This window comes from Gambusia affinis, linkage group LG15 (assembly GCF_019740435.1).
Source record: "Gambusia affinis linkage group LG15, SWU_Gaff_1.0, whole genome shotgun sequence".
Taxonomy (NCBI): Eukaryota; Metazoa; Chordata; class Actinopteri; order Cyprinodontiformes; family Poeciliidae; genus Gambusia; species Gambusia affinis.
In genome coordinates, this window is record NC_057882.1 from 17,733,497 (window position 1) to 17,754,633 (window position 21,137).

The 21,137-nt window shown below is 39.5% G+C and overlaps 1 protein-coding gene across 1 annotated transcript in view; it reads left to right on the top strand.

Moving 5' to 3' along the window:
• Window positions 1-21,137, top strand: part of med13a (mediator complex subunit 13a) — a 92,817-nt gene that overhangs the window by 6,648 nt on the left and 65,032 nt on the right. The window contains exon 2 of the mRNA XM_044140892.1: window positions 8,927-9,161. Coding sequence (XP_043996827.1) covers window positions 8,927-9,161 — 235 coding nt within the window. The remainder of the gene's footprint in view (window positions 1-8,926; window positions 9,162-21,137) is intronic.

Sequence of the window (21,137 nt, forward strand, 5' to 3'; positions counted from 1 at the left end):
GTGTATTTTTCACTAGAAACAAACGCAGAAAATGTGTGGTAGCATTTTTAATTAATTTTTTTGCTGTGTAGCGAGCATTGTTTTCCAAATGTTGGACATTTCTGTTAAGATCCTGCACATCTACTTTATCACAACATCCTCACAGATTTAATAGATCCTGTGAGGAGGGAACAACTCGCGTGCCGGTCGGTCAACTTTATGGTGCTTGTGCATAACTGGAGAAGTTTTCTTGTGCGTCCATCCATCCATCCATTTCGTTTCTAATAAAGTGCTTGTGGTCTGTATGGGGTTTGTACTGGTGCTTGAAATCCTTGAAAATGCTTGAATTTCAAGTAGGTGGTTTCAAGGTTGGTGCTTGCTTTCTGTATTAATCCTTTAAAAGTATTAGATATTGAGATTGCACAGTTTTCTAATAAAGTGCAGACTTGATTTAAAAATAGGGGTGTATTGATAAATTGACCCCAATTTCCTTAATTTTGGATATCGGTGGTCGGCGGTACAGAGTGTGAAGCTGATCTTGTCTTCCTCAGCAAAGGTCTAAATATCAACCACTGTCATCTTTTTCTTCGCCATGAAAGAGGTTTGACTTGTAGCCCGTCTCACCAGGTCATGTCTGCATATTTGCACTTAACAATAGTCTCCCCACTGCTGCCAAATCAGAGACTTTATTGCTATATTTAGCAACATTTTAGATAAAAATAAATAAATAAAAAATTGTATCGGCCAAAATTGGAATCGGCAGGTCAGGCTTTTTAAAGATTGGTAATCAGTGATCGGACAGAAAACTACGATCAGTGCACCTCAAATTAGAAACCTAAATTTGCACAGCGAGGTTTAAAGGTTAAATCAGATATTTAAAGGTAAATTATTTATTTATTGTCACAAAGTAGGAACAACTTGTCGTGCGTTCAGGTGCCTTTCTTCGAGAACAGCCACAGGAAAGATGCGCCAGTCCTGATAACGCCAGAAACGGTCACGCGCACCAAAAATAAAATAATAATAATAAAAACACAAAAAGGTCATGGCCAGAGCTGTAATGTAAGACGAGGAGGGCGGCCTGCTGCTCCTGCAAGTTAACAGCCGAGCAGCAGCAGCTGTGGCTGCAGCACTAATCAGTATTTTAGCTATGACGGTGGCTAAATCCCTGCAATGAACTGTGTCAAACTCCCAGTCACCACTGTGTTTGATCAGTTGTTTTTTTTGTTTTGTTTGTTTGTTTGTTTTTTTCTTTCTCTCTGTGTTTAGTCGCACTGTAAAAACTAGGGATAATTACAGGCAGCTTGTTGATGTCTGACAGGAGCAGCACGACACATTAAACTGCTTAACATTTTTGTTATCGTTTTAATTCATATCGAAGTTCCTTACCACTAACTTGAAGGATATTAAACTAGAAGTGCCATTAAAAACAATAGACTTCAGAAAGTAGATTTTTAACATGTAGATTTTTAGATAAAGGAAAATAATATGTACTGTTGCATACTTTTATTCAGAAAGGAAGGTCAACAAGGCAAAAAAAAAAAAATCCAGCGGAGGCGGTGAGCAACAGCAGCAGACAGCTAGACAGCAACAGGTGGCTGCAAACTGGAGGAACTTCAACACTGAGTTCAAATGTCAGTGTTGACAGAGCTTAGTACAGTGTAGCTGTTTTTTGTTTTTTTTTACGTCTTTAAACTGTAAATGTTCAGATGTTTGTAATGATCTAGGTGCAGCTTTTGCAGAAAATACATTTGAAGTTGAACTTAAAATAAAACAAAAAACAGATCTCTCCCTCTCTCTCTCGCCCTCTCTCTCTCTCTCTCTCTCTCTCTCTCTCTGTAAGACCTCTAAGTGGATATCAGTTGTTTTCATGTCGATAAACTGAGAGGAGAGAAACTCTGACCACATAATACGGAGAGATGGGCTGATTACTGGCCAGGAAGAGGTAGGCTAAGGTTTGGGGGGGGGGAAAAGTTGCTATTCCCAAATTGCAACAGTGTTGTTTTGAAGTGCTGAAGTCATTTTTAATGGTGTGCAGAAAGAGTTTTCTAATGCTGCTCGGAGCAAAGAGAGATGGAGGGCTGATTCTATCCACACCTGTTGCTGCACATTGCTGTTCAGCTGGCTGAAAGGAGACTGTTCACTTTTCCCGAGATTACAAGACAAATTTGGCTGAGAACAAAAAATGTAGAATATTCTGTGGAAATATTCCAAATTTAAACATGTTTCCCCCCATTATTTTCTTTTTAAGTATATCAAAATTCATATGACAAATAACTAGTAGACATGGCATTATCAAAACTTGTAATTTATATGTTATGGTAATTTAAAGACAGAAGGAGGAATTGCTGCATTTCTGTTTCCAAAAACAACAAATGTGTATATTGTTACTGTTAAAACACTGAGTTTTATTGTGCTTTGGGAACTTTCTAGTGCTCCATATTTAGTATTATACATTATACCTCTTAAAAGTTAGGGTTTAAAAGTTAAGTATCTTCAAAGACTCGCTCTGGGCAGGAATGATTTCCAGCAGCAGTCAGTCTCACAACGAATCTCAAGGAGCCTCTGACTGAAGGCTGTTTCTGTATAACCGTCTGATGACTTTCCTGGAAGACACAGTCAGTTGTTAGCTTTTGCTGCTCCTCTTTAAACCGATTATTGTATCGCTTATCGTTTCTCGTGATACGTTTGTTATCATGGTAAGAATTTTGATCCATCACTGCCTAAACTGTTGTTGGCATTGTTAGTTTTACAAGTTTATCCCATTTTTGTTCAATGAAAGCATCGATGAATTACAAAACATGATTAAATCCGGTTACAATTTACAGTTAAGTGATATACAAATCAGGCTTCTTTGTGTGACTGGTGTCCTAAAGAGACGTATGACAAATAGGAATGTTTTTCCAGCTTTTGTGTTTGTGGGGCTGTTATTGCTGTGACACAAAGTGGCAGCCATATAGTTACCCTAAAAATGAAGCAACAAAATATCATTATCACAATAGTACCACAAAATATTGCCATAAAACTTTAACTTCGTATCCCCCTAATAGCTGGAAAGCCATACAATTAAGGGTGCAGCTTAAAGAAGTGGAAGCATTTGCATTAAAGTGACCAGTTGCTCTAGAAGCCTGCAGCCAGGTTGCGCTGCACTAAATGTTTTCCATCTGATCTGCCTCTGATCTATAGTGTGTAAAGATTTACCAAATAAAATCTGACATTGAGTTCAAAATAAATTCCCCACTCAGCTGTACTTCTCTTTAAATAAAACATACAGATTTCAATAAATCCACTTTCTTTTTTTACTCTTTTTTTCCCCCCTTTCTTTCTTTTTTGATGTATTTTATGCTAAGTCAATGACTTCCCTTTACACATTATTTTAAGACCCCCTTTTAACTTTTTTCTGCAATTTAATTGCTCTGCTCAAATAGTTCAGATTGAGTTTGCAGTGGATATGCACTTGAACATTTTTACACGCAAGAACTCACAATAGGACATAGTGTTTGTCTGGTGGGGCCTTTAATCTTCTATATAAATATGAGAAGAGCTTTTTTTTTTATTATCCTTTAATGTCAAGCAATTACCCTCTAACTGTATCCACTATTGTTCACTGCCATTTAGATCTGACCTGTAAGAGCAACGGGAAAGCGGTATCTTTCTGGCAATTTCTCTTCGTCAGTAACTTCGGCTCTTTAATACGCTTAATCATCGTCGTATGAGAACAATTTAAGGTTCGAAACTCATAATTGTATTGAAATGGAGGGACTTTGTGTGTAATGATTTCTTGCTCTTATAAGAGCGAAAATGGCTGCAGTAGTGAAAGCGCAAACCGAAACTCCTGTTTAAATGTTAGTTTAAATTTTTTTCAGGGCTTCTGCAACTGTTAGATGCCTGCGTGCCCCCACCCCCACCTGAGCGGCGCACACAAGTGTAAAATCCAATTTTTGTGGGAGGAAGAACAAAAAGCCTCACATAAGATAAAACACACACACACACACACACACGGAGGAGATCTGGACGTGGTGGTGAGGACGAGACGGGGTGCTCACCTTCTAATTGCCGGTCTCCACCGCTTACGATCTGGTTTCACAGTTAACCGTTGTTTCCACCCTCCCTTTCCATTGTGAGCACAGATGTTTCCGAGCGCGGTGCAGGTGTAAAGTGGTGCTTCTCGCACTCCAGCAGGAAAGAGCGGGGCCCAACCGCTCACTGCACCGCTGCCATCGCACTCAGGCCGCACTTCGACTGTTTGAACCCCCTGAGTTGTGTGTCGGCAGCATTTTTAGAATTCCTCAGGAAGTCTGGTCGCTCATCAGAGATCACGTTGTGATGCATGTAGCGTAATTATGGTGTGTTCATATGTGAAACAAGAACATATTGCAGTCTGACTTAGATTTTTTCTTCTTTTTTTTTTTTTTCTGTTGCTGGTGTTGGGTACAAAGCAAACATTTGCGTTGCTTTGTTTGATGCATAAAGTAGAGCAGCTGAATCAAAGTTCTGACATCTTTCTGGTGAAGATTGATGTGTGTACGATAGCGACGCGTGGAAGGTGGTTGACAGACGGCTGGAACGCCATCGCTGTTGTGATGTGTTTAGAGGTTTTCCTTTTTGTGATCAATGTTTGGTTAGTGTTTGGTAGAAAGAAGTGAAAAAACAATTAGAGATGCATCAAACAGAATTTTCTGGTCACCAATTTTTGTAAACCTCTGACTTGCCATTACGTGTTTTTGTCAAAGATTTAGAAACTGGATTTCAAATCCTTTTTTGCTGGATTTTGTTTTGCTGGACTGTTCTTTTTTTCTTTTTTAATCTTAGCAGTAGTCACGGGAGACGAGGAGCGTTAATACACATTTTTACTAATGTTTTATAATGGCCAAAGGATGGCAGTAGTTTACGTCTTAAACTAGTTTTAGCATCTTATGTGAGTGGTTAGTACTGTGAGAACAGCAAAAGTAGCATTCTCTTTGGGGATTCCCTTCAACTTATCAGCTTCTGACGCTCAAAATAATGCTGAAAAACAACAAGTAGTGTTTTTATCAAATTAGTGGTGGGACTCGATTCTATTTTTTTTTCAACAGGGTTAATCACAGGGTCTGTAATTAATCAAAAACTATATACTGACAAAATTTGAATTTCAAAAAATGTTTCTGCCAGATTATTGAAAAAACAGCCAGATGAGCTCAACAACAAAGATTTTTTTTTTTTTTTTTTTAAATCTATATTTAGGTTATTCTATTATCAGATTAGAACAAAGTAAGATTATAACCATTCAGCTCTCAAGTGTTTCAGCAACCTCTGATCATTCATGGAACTAATTTGAAAGAATCCTTCTTTAGAAATGTGGACTGTGAACACTGATATTAGCATCGGGGACATCTGTGCTGCTGCACCGTGTTTAACATTGAGATTCTATTTTAGGCTTGAATAGCTTCGCTCATAGGTCAATTCCTTTCAGCAGAACTTGAGGTGAAATAGTCTTTTCAGTGTTCAATCAAATCCTTTATAGAAAAATATTTATTTTTCTTTTTGAGCAAAAATTAACCTCCAGTGGGCCAAGACTTCAGTGTCCATCGCTGTTCACGCATGTTGCTTGTTCATGAGATTTACGGATGTACCAGATATAAATACAAAGGTCATGCCTCAAGACTTCTGCATGAAAAAAACAAAACAAGATATAAAAAAAACCCCACCAACAAACAAAAGTGATTCATTGTGTTAAAATCTATGTAATTAATCTAATGGCGTAAAAATGGTTCATCACTGGTAATTTTGCTCAAGGATTGGGCATTTGTCTTTTTTTATTTTTGCTATTGTGAATATTTTTAGATGAAAAGAATTTAGATTTACTCGCATAGTGATGAATTCCAGTTATTGATATTTGAAAACTCCATAAAACTGGATTGTATTGATTTTTTTATTTTTGCAATGTTCTCCACTGTTGGCTCCATGGGAGCAGCAACAAATACCTGCAAATTTAAAAATATGATTGAATTTAGTTACAGTTAGTAGCTTAGTGATTAAAAACACACTTCTCTACATAAGTGCAGCTGGTATTTTAAGAGCAGTCTTTGTCTTTCCGGGGCTTTCATTTCTCCGTCATGCAGTGAATCATACTGTTACTTAAAAAAGATGGCAAAGAAACTTTGTCTTATTGTTGCTTTTGTCATTTTCACAATAAATTCCACGAAATATTGGGATATTTTAAGTCTTTATCGCCTCCTCCTACCAGCAGTTGTCAATTTGTTACACCAGCGGGAGGAGCAACTTTCCTAGGGAATCTAGATTTTTACTTTAACAGGGGTACAACCAAATCCTGCCATCATTTCGAAATGCAGCGTGTTTGAAAACTAAAAACAGTAAAATAAAGCCTTATATGCCCTCTGTTTAGCTTTGTTGTTATTTGCAGAAAGTAGGGGTTGGCGATAAGGACTTAAAATTTTATCACAACATTTCGTGGTACAGTTGAGATAATGAATAAAGTGACATTGGGAGCGGGTTATTACTTATTTTTTAGGTAACTTTAAGAGGCTCTCACTGGAATCGTATATCGACAAACACTGCTCTTGAAAAAACATTGAAACGCATTTCTTTAAAACAGTTTTTCCCAATTCCAGTCCTCGGGGCCCCCTGCTCTGCATGTTTTAGATGTGCCTCTATACCAGAACAGCTGATTCAAATGATTGCATGACATCTTCTGCAGCCACCAAGTGCTGCAGGAGCCTGTTAATCACGCAAAGATTCAATCCAGGTGTGTGGCAGAAGGGAAACACCTAAAACATGCAGGCAGGGGGGCCTCGAGGACTGGAATTGGGAACCACTGCTTTAGGATACCTCCCATATACGTGTGATTTTGTATCACTAAACTACACACAGTAACTGCCAAATTGTATGTTCAAGTTTATTGATGCTGCCAATAAAACAAAAACAGTGGAGAAAATAGTAAAGCTAACAATCCCAATAATATGGAGAGCTTTTTTTAAACATCATTAAATAGAAATATATTTTATCACAATAAAGAACAAACCATACAATAAATCCCTAGCAGGAATCTTGCAACTCTGTCAGCCTGAACAGACATATGCTGACAGGTCGGAGGAAATATATTTGCCTTTCAAATCCGTCTCTTCCGACTTTCTTCTTAAACATGAAACTGATATCAAAAACGGCTAACTTTAGGTTCTTCAGTCGGTAACAGTTTCCACACCCAAGAGTGTTCTGTGTGCGACATGGCATGGTGTGTTTAATGATCAAAAAAAGAGTCGATTTTTGAGTTTTCGCCTCTTAAGACGCAGATCAAGCCGAAACCATCTGATTGCTTTGTGCTTCTCTATTTAAAATGTTCTTTTTTCTTCAGCTCACATCTTTTAAATTAGAGTAAATCCTTCAGCTTTCTGTTACCAGAGATAAGACTTTTTTGTATTAATAAAATTTTTTTTCAAGGTTTCTTAACTCAAAACGCCTTAATTATGGGGGATGGGGAGACGAGACTAGGCTTTAAAATAGACCAGGAAGTTGTTATCACTGTCAACTCGTTTCTGAGGGCCACCTTAGGTCCAGCTTGATGACAAACGCCGTACTGCTTCGCAACAACCACGAGTAATCACTTTTCCATACTCGATGCGTCTGAACTTGAGTTAAGGTATCCCCCTGCGTTGTAATGGATTAATTGGTTGAATATACGGCGGGAAGGCTCTCTCAGTCTGCCCGAACGAAGCAGGACTAAACGGCTGTGTAATGAACAGACCATGTTGTTGCGGATTAGTTGAAATGCCTACAAGGATAAATCGAGGCCCACGAACGCCGGCAGGGAACGCATGCGAGTGCCTATAAGGCATCGCATTTGTGTTCTAAGGTAGCCGGCATGTGTTTAGGTAAACATGGATTGATAAGCAGCAGCCTGAGCCAGCAGCGGGGCGTAATGTTCCTGTTTTAACACTTAATAACCCTGCTGGTGATTTAGTGCCTACGAGGTTTTCTCCTCTGGGGTCTCTGCATAAAAGCAGACTCCACCACAGCCAGTAATCGGCAATAATATGGATTAAAAGCAGTGAAACTATACGAACCAGAACTACTTCATCACGATGTGTTTTGAACATTCTGTTCCTTGTATTCCTAAACAGTCCTGAACAAAATCTTCCAAATACATTGCCTCCGTGAATTCCTTGGTCCCTGAATTTTCATCACGTTATAGCAGGGCAGGATTTACAAGGATGTGGGCCCCTGAGCTGGAGACTTTAGGGTTCCTATCCACTAATGAAAACTTATTTTATCAATGCAAATGACAGCACATTAATCGGTAGTCCCATACATCAGCAGGAAGGTTAATATGTCTTCTAGCTGATGTTGTTCCCAAAGAAATCTACTGTAACGCTATAGTTTTCAAACCCTTGAATATTATGTTATTAAAAAATCTAATACAATACAACTCGCATGATTTGGGCCTATGAGTTTCATATGAAGAACAATGTTTGTTTTTAATTTGATAAAAAAAAAATTTGAACATTAAAATCTGTGGGGCGTCCCCAGAAATTGAGGCCCTGGGCGACTGCCAATGGAAGCCCTTTCTAAAGTCTGGCCTCGTGTTATAGAAGTAAAAAAAATTTATAAGAAAGTTTTTATTTTTGGTTGTTGTGTTTTTTTTATTTTGGATATAAAAAAAAAGTCTTCCAGTTCCAGCAATAAATGTTCATGTTTATTATGTCATTTTCAGCATATTACTTGAAAATTGGTGTGAAAACGACGATATAATCGTTCATGGCAATAATTTCTGAGGCCGTGTATCTTCCAGCCAAAATCTGTTACCATGACATATAATAATAACCACTTTTCTAACAAATGTAAAGGCTGCTCAGTACACTGTATTTCTCGCCTCTCCCCCAAAAGGTGCTGAATTGTACACCAGCAAATCCTCCCCTCTCACTGTCTTTTCCTCCCTCTCTCCCCTCGGTTGCAGGCTGACTTGACGGGGATCAAATGGAAGAAGTTTGTGTGGCAGGGTCCCACCTCCGCCCCCATCCTCTTCCCGGTGACGGAGGAGGACCCCATCCTGTGCAGTTTCAGCCGCTGCCTTAAGGCCGACGTGCTGAGCGTGTGGCGGCGCAGCCAGCGGCAGGGCTGGAGGGAGCTGTGGCTCTTCTGGTGGGGGGACGACCCCAACTTCGCCGACCTGATCCACCACGAGCTCGCAGGTAAGAGGAGAACGTTTCCCTTCGCTTTTATAGAGGCTCACAAAGCGATGCCCAAGGTGGCTGCAGTTTCTCAATAATGGAGGTCGATGAAACCAGGTAGTTTAAGGGGGGAAGAAGAAAAAAAAAAGGAAATAATTTACTCTGCTGCTGCAAGAACAAGGAAAGAAAAAAAGTATGACGAGAAAATTCACTTTCTTACCTGTGAACCGTTCGTAGATTCACCCAAGGTTATTGCCCTATAAAAGAATGATGGCTATAAAAGATAAAAAGGGAAAGTGTGGTGCTCAGAGCTTTTATAAAGGAAACACTTGAACATGATGTCAAGATTTGTTATTGATTGCGCCATAAAAAAGAAAAAATGATTTGAGAGGGTGATTGTCAGGTCGGCGCCCTGTAAGTGAGAGCAATAAGGAAGTGTTGTTATCCGTGTAATCTAATACCGCCTTTATCTAATCAGCTGACTGATAATCCAGCTGACCCTGCTGCCGGTGCCAACATCTGCAGGGCCTTTCGGGTTCCTCGCAGACACCGGGCCACGGGCCGTGCCGTTTCACCTGCATACTCGCGGCAAATCTTCCGGATAAATCAGCACTCTGCATTCTAGCTTGGTGCAGCGGAAGCAGACGTAGAGCCAGGCGCTGTGGCTCTTCAGAAGAGGAATAGGTGGGCAATCATTACTTGAGGGAGAAGTACAGTTCAGCACAGGCAGCCATGCAGAAACGAGGCCGATGCATCCGCTCTCTGCTTTCTGCGTTTTTTTTCCCCTTCTAAGAGCAGCATGAGATGTGGAAGATTGGTGGTGTTTGGGGAGGGGGAAAAGCTGTCTTCATGCACATTTCCTGCCATGTAGATGAAAGTTTGCTTCCTGAGCCACACGCAGCCTGTCTGCGGCCCCTTTTTCTACTCTCCCCCTTTATTATGAGACTTTGTGCCTGAAGTGGACTCTCGGATTGGGAGATGAAGGCTACGATGGGCGGCTCATTCAAGCCTAACGGGTGCTGGTAATAACTTGAAGCGGTTGGCTGGGGCCCCTCTGATGGAGTGGGCTTCATTTCAAGCAGGAGGACGTGTTATGGAGCATCTTAATTTGCAGGTTGCTGGAGATGCTGCTGTGCTTTCCACAAGCCCTGGAAAGGAGAAATGCATCTCGAGTGTTCTGTTTATAGAAAATAGCTAATTGACCGCTGGCCTGACTTTCAACACTGTGTTTTCTTTGAGCAACATCTGGAATGCTTTGCATTGGGAGCCCTGTGTGTTTTTTACCATGTCTTAATACATGTCTCAATATTTTGGATTAAGTTGTTCCCATATGGATGGTGTGCTACTTTCTTTCCTCCTGACTATAGATCAAATCTTTAGGATCTTTCTTAAATCTGTTTTTCCTCTGAGACAATGGACAATCTAACTTTAGATTAGGGGTGTTCAAACTTTTTGTCAAATGGGCCAAAATTGACATTTCAAAATGACTCATGGGCCAAAATAGAAACAAGGGGAAATATTGACAGAAAAAGAAACAAAATAGACTTTTTTTTTAAAACATACTTGACAATAAACCAAGTTATATTGCTTTTTTAATATGAGAACACCACTCCTATTTTTTTTAAAAAAAAATGTTTATATTGGCAAGTGATGTGTAAATTGTTGTTGATTCAAAACTTTAATAAGGTTTTGCAGATTTGCCTCTAAAAGAAAGGGCCCAGTTTGTGAATCTCTAAAGTGCTCCACTGAAAATAATATTGTTTTTTTTGTCAATTTTGAGCAGTGAAAACAAGAATTAGGCTACTTTTGTGTTAAATAGTATAACCAAGTTTAGTAAATTCATTAAAAGCATATTTGGATATGTCAAAGTGTGCTGGATACATGGAGTCCTCACAAGAGAATACAAAAAGCCTGAGCATTGAATACTTTGTGCAGTAGCCAACATTTCTGAAGTAAGATTTTAATTTCTGTAAAAATTTTGCCCTGGTTAAAAATAAAAAGTCTCAAACTGTTACTGTTTGAGGCAGTAACAGTCGTGGGCCGCACAAAATTGGTCCATGAGCCGCAAGTAGCCCCTGTACCGCACTTTAGACACCCCTTTAGCACCCCAGCATCACCACATATGTCAGTGGTATAGAGAGAGAGTGACTGTGCACTACTTAACTGCATGTAATCAGCTTATATTTATTGCTATACAAGTGGTTTTATTGTGACAGTGATGCTGCGTACAGATATTTTTATATATTTAGCAGCCTTAGTTACTATTACCGGGTTTAAAATTAAATTAATTTAAGATGTGCGCTCACTAACTAGCTAACAAGCAGAGGCTAGTGAATGAGAAAACGAGCACCAATGTGTCATTATAACTGGACAATAAAGACTTATTATAACATATGTTTTTGTTCTCATTAATGGAATGACACATTGCCTTATCTGACTACCTGCCCAGCAGCTAATGCTAACAACATTAGCTACTACTAGATGTTGCAAATACTCACTTTAATTCCTACAAAAACCATTGAAGACTGGTAACAGTTGTGTTCAGTTCTATAGTTGAGGGTAAGATTCTTGGATTTCCTGTTATTTGTTAGCTTGTTAAATAATTATTAATGTATTTATTACCGCCTTAAGTTCATGAGCTTTAAGGAGCTCTCCTGTCATTATCTGCCATTATTTATTTATATTGGGGCCAGATGGGGTGGCACAGAGCAGTCAGTGTTACACCGTTCTGCTGTTGGACAAGTTTTAACAAATATTCTAATATTGAACCTTTACAGTTCCTTGCATTTTATATTAGAGATTAGAAGGAGTTTATGGACCGATTGTCCTAAAATGCTTTGCCTGAGTAGACCAAGGTTGATAAATGATCTTTAAACTTTGTTAGGGTGTGAAATGTCGTCTTGCTGCCACACACATTTCACAACTTGCTCCATGGCTTTTTATTTATTTTGACTTTCTTCTTTATCTCCCAGGAATTCTGGAGCTTTCTCTTACGGTTTGAAGCTTCTTTTTACAGTTTCGGGCAGTGTTGGCGGTAAACATGAAAATCCACTCTTGTCCCTTTTTTTTCCCCCTTCTTCTTATTATTATTATTTTCGGCGTCTGAAATGGCGCTTGCTCGTTACCCGCCACCCTCTTCTTCCCTCATTAGATTAGCAGCCTGTGAAAGTCTTTTAATTTTGAGCAAGTGCCATTTGTGCGTACCAGTGTGTCAGTAATCCCCGCTCTCCGGGGGAGACGAGGAGGGAGAAGGAGGGAGCCGCAGAGCTGGGAGTAGCGAAGGGCGGAAAACTTGAGGGATCTTTTAACGTCTGGCTCTTAATCACCATTGAAGGAACAGCGCGAGGAACAAACCACAGAGCTCCCTCTTCTTCTTACGCTGCCGGACGACCCGCCCTGCTCGCTCTGACACTACGAGAAAACCAATTCTAATCTTCCCCTGGCCATGCACAGGAATTATCCCCAACAAGCGAGCGCTGTTGCTGAATTAAACAACTTGCCTCCCCCATCTTACCAGTTCAGCATGGGCTTGCATTCTCATGCAAATGATCTCTCCAATCCTTCTCCTGGCCATAGGCATCCGACATGAAAGATAAATAGCCGCTTTTTCCCCACTCCTTTTTTTTTTTTTTACGATACACATATTTTCCCTTCACTGTGAATCAACCACTGTACAGTTTGCAACAAATTCAAGCGATGTTCTCATCTCCTCAATGAGTCGAAGACAAATGTATGCTCTCTTTTTTATTCTTCTTTTTTTTTTTTTTTTTTAGTAAGGTTGAGAAATGATTGGACGTAACAGGGAAGGTCAAACGGAAGAGGCAGTCATCTGCTGCCTATAACATTTTATCGCCGCGCCATCTCTACTCTGGTCACCAGAATCCCCACATGTATTCATTGCTGGGCGCTACAGCCAATCTCCTGGGATTGCTAAAGGAAGAAGTGGGGGATGGGTCCAACTGTCTCCTCCACTAGTTTGATGAACATTGTTTGAGATCCATGTGTTGATGGAAGGGGATAGAAGCTAATGATGGCAGCTCTATTTAAACTTTTTTTGTAATCGTCTGTAATTGGTTATTGTCTTTTTGTCGGTGATCTCTGGATTATGTGTAGGTTTTGTGACTTAGCGAAGTTCACAAGTTCTCTTCCCCTCCCCCACGCCCCTTTTTTTTTGTTTGTGTAATGACTTTCCTCTGTGCATTTGAATCAAGGGTGAAATAAAAGGGACTCTGTCTTGCACCTCGGGGCAGAACATCTAGTTCCAAAGGGCATATTTCAGTAGTCTGTGCAGGGCATGTTGACTGAAAGTTTCACTTTCTTCCAGGTCAGCCTGGTTTTTTTTCTCTTTCTTTTTTTCCTCCTTTCTGTTCTTTGATGATATTTCAGCAGAAAATGATTGAACTGCTTTCACTGCAGCAGAAAAAAAAATACCTGAAGCTCTGCTTTAAGAATGCAGATGTTTGCTGACAGCAAATGTGAGCATACACTGACATGTCCCAGTTTGTTGCCATCCCAGGCATAAAATAATGCCATCTTGTATTGTAGTTCACATCAAAAAGTAGGAAGTTTAGTTCCTTTTGTTACATGTCGAAAAAAAAATCTATTTTTATAAAATAATTCTTTATCAAATAGTGAAACATTTATTGAGCACTTCACATATCTTTTTAAAATACATTCAGCTGAAGCTTTTTTAAAATTTACACTTAAGAGTTTAGACTGGTCCGATGTTTAAGTTGTCATTAATTATCCAAAAATTTACTCTATCCCTGGGACGCCTGCTGTATAGAGGCCCATTTACCTTACTGTGACAATGATATCTTCATTACATAATTTTGAAATGCATAATTGAGTGAGTGGAGAATATCTTTCATTTCCACCACTTACTAGTATGTTTATACCTTCAAATTGTTACCCTCTCAAGAGTTTGATGTCCTCAATTCACTTTAATTCGCCTGATAAATCTTGTAGTCTGTGGTCCCTCAGCAGGGTTGGTTAAGTGTCTAATCCCCAAGCTGTTTTTGTTTTTTTTGTTGTTTTGCTTTTTTTGCTATGAGGGCCAAAATTGTCACATGGATCTCCACACTAAGGCAATGAAATTAAGAGGGGAAACAGTAAATTTCTGAATACATTTGATATTTTTATTTCTTAGACTTAATTGAAGCAAGCAAAGTAGTTTAATTTTTGTCAATAAAGAATCTGTAAGTCCTTGTCGAGCCAAAGATAAAAAGAACACAATTGCCATGATTTAAAATAAACAGGCAAATCATTTCCAAAAACGTTTTGGAGTTCTATTGTATTTGGTTTGGGGTTTTTTGCTTGTTTTTTGTTCTTTGTTGGGCACGTCTCATCAATTCCCGTAAATAACCAAGTTTAGTCAATGAAACATGGTTGACAGAGAAATACTTTGTTGCACCAAGAAGAAAAAAAAGAATAATAATTTTGTCTGTGAAAATCTTCCCGTAAAATAATTTTGGTCATCATCGACCGCCTGTGCGTGCAGAACAGATTCTCTCTCAAATCAACGTTTTTGAGCTTTGTATCATGTTACAATGTTATTACCTCATCCAAAGTGTTTCTTTTGAGTCCTTCTTATTTTTTTTCCTCATTCAGTGAACATACTCAAGTGATGAATTTTCCAAAAACGTCAAAGTGAGTTGTTATTCCTGCAAAGAAATACAGGCATTTTACAATTTTCACCAGAAATTCCAACCCTCTTGTGCCTCTGTACTGGAGTGTTTCATAAGTGCCCTTAAAGGGCAGTTATGCATTTGTGGAAAGAATACTTGACAAGGAAGCTTCTTTGGCAGCAGACATACTGGTAAACCCCTCTGCTCACTTTTACTATCTTCTGTTCATGCGTGCTCAGCGGTCCTGTTGCTCAAAGTGGCAGATGTGTTTTCACGTTTACACTTAAACGCCGAACATGTTAAAAAGAAGCTGCTTCCCCACTGAAGGTTGTAATTGTAGAACAAGAGATGTGTTTGAGTGGAAGGTCTTCCATCAGCTGAAAGGCTCGACGGCGTACATAGAAAAATAGGGAGTAAATTAAAAATTTGCAAGAAAAAGCTCAGAAATGTTCTAAAAATTTATTTATTTATTTCCAAAAATGTATGACTTTTGAAACTTGGAACTGTCCAAATTTTAATATAAATTTTTAAATAATATTTCTGATTTCTTCGGAATCTGTTTTTCCTTCTACAATTGCTCTAATGTGGCGTCATAGGAAAACTGTATGTGTAATAAAAACTGTTGTAAATGTTAGTTGAAATGTCACCGCATCTGGTTTGTAAAGGCCCGACTCGGCACCTGTAATCCCGTTGCACAGATTGCTACGACATATGCTGCCTCCTCGAGCAGTCGCAGAAGCGGTGACACACACCACGACGACCCAGCCGTGAGATGATGTAATACATAAGCGCCAGAGTCCAACGAACGCCAACACTCCCCACAACCCCAGGCAAGGATTAAGGAAGGAGAAACGCCACTCGCTCTTTGGAATTCCCAAGCGTTATCGACTCGGACAACTTGTGAAAGTCGGGCAGAAAGATGACATTCTCTACACATCACCCAGCCGTCAGCATGAACAAAGTGTGTCCAGAAGCATTAATCGGGAGGCTTGTGTGTGTCCCATCCATGGGGCTTGCCAGGCTGAGAGGATGTGCATCAAAGAACAGTTAGACTCACTTGGTTAACCTTAGCTCTGGAGTGGCGCCGCTTCCTCTCTGCTCGTTTCAGACATCTTCGAAACTCTGGCGTATAACGGCCAAGATTGATGAGTTGATAAACCCAGACCCGACTCCTGGGAGGGAAAAAAGTGGCCAGTGGCTTTTGTGCTTGGGGATCAATTTTCCAGGGCTAATCTCCTGCCCTGCAAAACCACCCGGTGCTTTCTTCTTTTCCTCCCGCTCAATCTCCATCTCCTTCTCCTGGTCTCTCTCTGATGAATCTCCTTTGGCTGGCATAGCGCAGATACTCGGCCATGCGTACCGTCCTGGCCCGTTGGTGTAGTCCAGCATTTCCTCTCCCCCTCCTCATCTCTGCTGAAGAAGTATTCTTTAATTAGTAATGGAGACTTTTTGCAGAGGGCTCCCTCTCTTTCCTTGCAGATAAGGAGGAACTGGGGGAAGGAGAGTGCCTCTTGGCCAGTCTGGGTTCAGTTCCCCTGAGCACCATTGATCATAAGCCATTAATCTTTCTGTTTAATGACTGACTGCTGCTCTAATTGCATAAACACAGATGAGCAACTTTTAGAAAAAGACACCTGTCCTTTCCCACCCTCCTTAAGTTGAAAGAATTCATCGGTCTAGACAAAAACAAACCACTTAAAATATTTTTGAATGCGTGTTCTGTAAGGGCACGGCAGATGTAGTAGTTTTTCCATCCCGGAGACATGAATGTTCTTTATGGCGTCTTCTAAGCACTCTTATAAAGGTCAGCTCATCTGGGTTGACTTCATAGGAGGCAGAGACGTGAAAGTGTCCCAAGCTTCACCTGAGCCCATAAATCTTTGTCTAAATGAGGTCGCTCATCGTTCAGCCCCTGCGCCGCCCGCTTCCCACCATTCCACACCCTCCCTACCACATGCACACACTCAGATGTGTAAGCAAACCAGGATCTTAAGCGATGAGCACTGCAGGTTTGAAATCTACGTACCCTTTCTTTGTGTCTGTGCATATTGAATTATATTACTATAGAATTCAATGCATTTCTTTAATGTGATTGGTTGAGAATTAACACAACGTTTTGAATCTTTTTGCTAACATTTCAAAAAGATTCCAACTTTGAGGTGTTGCGTACAAACCTTCTATATTTGGAAATATCTTATTACTGTAGTTTTAAAGAATCCAGTGACAACAGATGAGACTCCTTGTTGCGTAGCAGGCAGTATTTTCTTCGAGTATTTACATCAAAATATTTGTCCAGAACCATACAGTAGGATGGGCTGTACATTTATTTCATCCATTAATCAAACTTTTGGTTTTTCACGATTCAATTTTTGGAGAGTTATGATTTATTTTTTCACCATTGCTGTCCTTGCAGGTCCATAGTTCAAAGTGATGTCAGCACTTACATTGCCTCTATTTTGTTTGACAAGTGCTTTTTCCAGCATTTATTTATTTTGACTTTGAATTAAGGTCAACTGTGGCGCAGAATATTGGGACCCGGGTAAGATTTTTATTTATTTATTTTAAATTAGGAATAATGAAGTCATATGATAATAAAGTTGAAATAATGAGAACAAAGCTTTAATAGATTGAGTCTGTTTTGAAGAAAAAAACAGAGTCAGATCTTGACTCTACCAAAACCGTTATGTCATTAAAACAATTTTTTTTCTTGTAATTTTAGGATGTTCTTCTATATTCTGGTAAGAATTGCGCTTTTATACTGCTACTATTATGACTATATTCTCGGAATTAAACAAATTCTCGTTATCTGGCCTTTATACTCCACTGTATAACTCAGGGAAGGGATGATTGAAATAAAAGCCAAATTTAGAAAAGAATGCTAGAAAAAAAATTGATTGAAACCGGAAATTGGATCTGTTGTGAAAAAAAACTAAAGGTAATATTTTTAAGCCAGATCTAACGCTTTCTGCATTGTGCTTGATTTCCACGATGTTTAATAAACAAAACGGAACCCACAATAAAATAGTGCTTTGGGGGGGGGGGAAATATCAACAAAGTCTGCGATTTGTGAAATCTTGTGAATTCTAAAGTTTCCCAAAAAAATTAACATGGATAAATGATCTACAATTTCATATTGACTTTAATTCCTGTCCATTTGGTAAAGGTCAGAAAAAACATTGAATTTCATTTCAGTACTTACCCACTACTCTGAATGAGTTTGGAAAAAACACATTAATAGGCATATATGAATGTGTGTGAATGCTTGTTTGTCCTGTGTGTCTCTGTTGCACTGCGATGGTCCACTGACTGCTGGAGATTGGCACCATCCCCCCCAGCAAGCCTTCAAGGATAAGTGTTAGATGATGGATGGATTATAAGGCATGAAAAAAACTTAAACTGTCTAGACATTTTTTTTTCCCAACAAGTGTATGATAAAAATCAGAACTTGTGAAAAATGGTCTTTTATGTTGTAATTATATTTAGAAGATGGCCCATTCATTTGCTGCATCACAACGTGAAGCTTTTTGTCCCACTTATCAACCACTTTGGTTTTGAGTTGCTTACAGCTAAATACACTCATTTCACTGCTGTTTTTTTTTTTAGCCTTCATGTCTTCTTAGTTTTGAGTTTTAAAGTGAACGGAAAAGTTTATTTGAGATGGTACACTCACAATCGGACAAACAAAACATTGAAATTTCAACGTGTTTCTATTAGCGTTATACAATAAATCGGCCCCTGATTTCCTTAATTTAGGAAAATCAGCTGATACTTGCACGTTCAACCAATCTTTTCCATAGATAGATTGAGTCTGCCTCAGCAAAGCTCTAAATATCAGCTAAATGACAGACCCACCCTCCAGGTTATGTCTGCATGTTTACAGCTAACAGTAGTACACTAGTCACTGTTATCAACTCAGCCACTTTCTTCCCATATTTAGCAACATTTCAAACATAAAAAAGCCATTATAGGCAAAATCAGAACCGTCAGGTGAGGCATTTTAAAGATTGGTAATCGTCGATGGGCCTGAAAACTGCAATCGGTGCACCCTTTGTTTCCATTTAAGCAAATATGTAGAAAAGGGGAGTTAGTATTTTTGGTAACACTTTATTTGAAGAGGTGTGCAAAGGACATTACATAACATAAACATAATACCTGTCATGAACATGAAGGAGTCTTCATGAAGGTTTAAGACTGTTGTCATGAAGTGTCATTCGGTAAATAATGACACTGTTAATGCAAAGTTGACTCTTTTAATTGACTTTTAATGTAAGTTATAATGCAACTTTGCATAAAAATGTAATTATTTGCCAAATAATGTTAAGTTGATACTTTCAATGTATATTTGCATTAAAATGGACATTGTTTATTTGACTGTTGTTGCTTCATTACAACATTCATGAAGACTTGTTCATGACAGACGTTATGTCATGTTTATGACAGTGTAATGTCAGTCTTATGCACACCCCGCCAATTAGTGTTACCACATTTGCTCTAATCCATTTTATTTTTGGTTGTTTTGTTTATTTTGTTTATCAGTTCCAATGTTAAATGTTCTTTTGAAAATAAAGTGTATCTATCTTTGGCAGGAACTCACATCCATTATTATGTCATTTTCATGAAATCAGTGTACAAAGGTCTTCAAACAATATTATCCTTGATCACAATAATTTTTGAGACAATTAATCGCTCAGCAAATTTAGTTATCATGACAGGCCTATGTAGGAGTTCGCCCTGCAATTGGTGGGTCCAATTGTGCCCTTTAATATGTCAATTTGATATAAAAAGGGCAATATAAATAAAATTGATTATTACTATTATTAATGCGGTTGTAAAAGCCAACCACAAGAAGTATGGAATTTTGAAATGGGAACATTTGTAAGAAACAACTTCATTAAGTCATCTCTGTCTCATCAGGCGTCTTAAGTGACATCCTGCCCCCTTATAGCGACCACGCATTCACATAGATGAATTTTGCGACTTATGGGAGCGAAAACTTAAGTAGCTATTTAGGCAACCCTCATGAGCTGCCGCACGTTTCGATGCTATGAAGTGGATTAACGATAATGCCAGCTAAGACTTCTGTTCTGTTTTTATTTTTTATTTTTTCCTCCCAAAGTAGACTAATGGGTGTTGCTCGGGGACTTGTGCAGACAAGTGCAATAAGGTCAGCAAACATGTTCGGGGATTGGAGCTTTAAAAGTGTTTTTTTTTTTTTTTTTTTTTTCTTTTTCCGACCCTGTCGTTTTTCTGTCCCCAGGAAACCTTCCTGCAATCGTCAGGCGGTGACCGTGACAGAGATTTTTCAGAAGCTATTAAAAATGTAAAAAAAAAAAGAAAACGGGCCTCCACCTCCTCATCCTCTGCCCCTGCAAGTCGCCCTTCCCCACGGATGTCTGGGTTTATTCGCCTGCATCTTCTGTGGGAAGCTTCACACAGATATTGTCCTTTCTAATCAGTGTTGTTTTGTTTACAAGAGAACAAAAGCTCGCCCTGGACTGCAGCATTACTTAGGTCTGTCAGAAGTGGCGAGCATCGCAGAGGGCCTTGCACGGCCAACACCAGGTCATTAGGAACATTTGATGCAAACCAGACGCCTGTGTGCGTGTGCGTGTGTGTGTGTGTGTTTTTTTTTTTTTTTAAGGGCTTCTTGTTGCCGAAGGGAGGGACTGAGGAGTCACAGGCGACAGGGAGGGCCACAGAAGAGGCAGATGTGGTCTTGGCAGGGAGGGGCGGGTAGTGAGGTTTCTGCCAGGTTATGGTGAAGGGAGGGGAGCGCTGCAGCAAGGCTGTAGGTTTTGAACGGCGGTTTTAAACTTCTTCATCCCAGACAGAAGCCATTTCCCTCAGTCCGTGGACGTTATCACTTTCACAGAGTCTGTTTAAATTTGAGATTCTGGCCCATCGTCTTCTTCCTTTTCTCCTCCTAATGCATCACGAGTGCCTCGAGGGTTGAACTTTCTTTGCTTGTTGACTTTTTGCCCTCTTGTCTGCCTTGTGTCTCAGGATGGCCGCAGCAGCTGCTAAATCACTTAACTCCGACTTAGTTTCAAAAAAAGAAAAACACAAGCTCTCTGCACGCTCTGTTTACTTCCACTATATCTTGAAAGGTAAATGGCTTTATTCTGTTGTTATTTAGCTGGCGCTGTAAATATTTAATAGGAAATAGCTGTTTTCCTTCCCTTTCCCTTCCTTTTGCACCACTTTTCCGTGTTCCCAGATCTTATCCTTCATGATACGCTTGCATCCAATGAATTAGTTTGGGTCTTCTCAGAAATGGCTGTCCACGTAGCTCCCTCCAGCCCCCCAATTCCTCTCTGTTTGTTGGCAGCCAGCCTGAGGTTGCTTTTTTTCCTCTTTGGTAGTTGGTAAG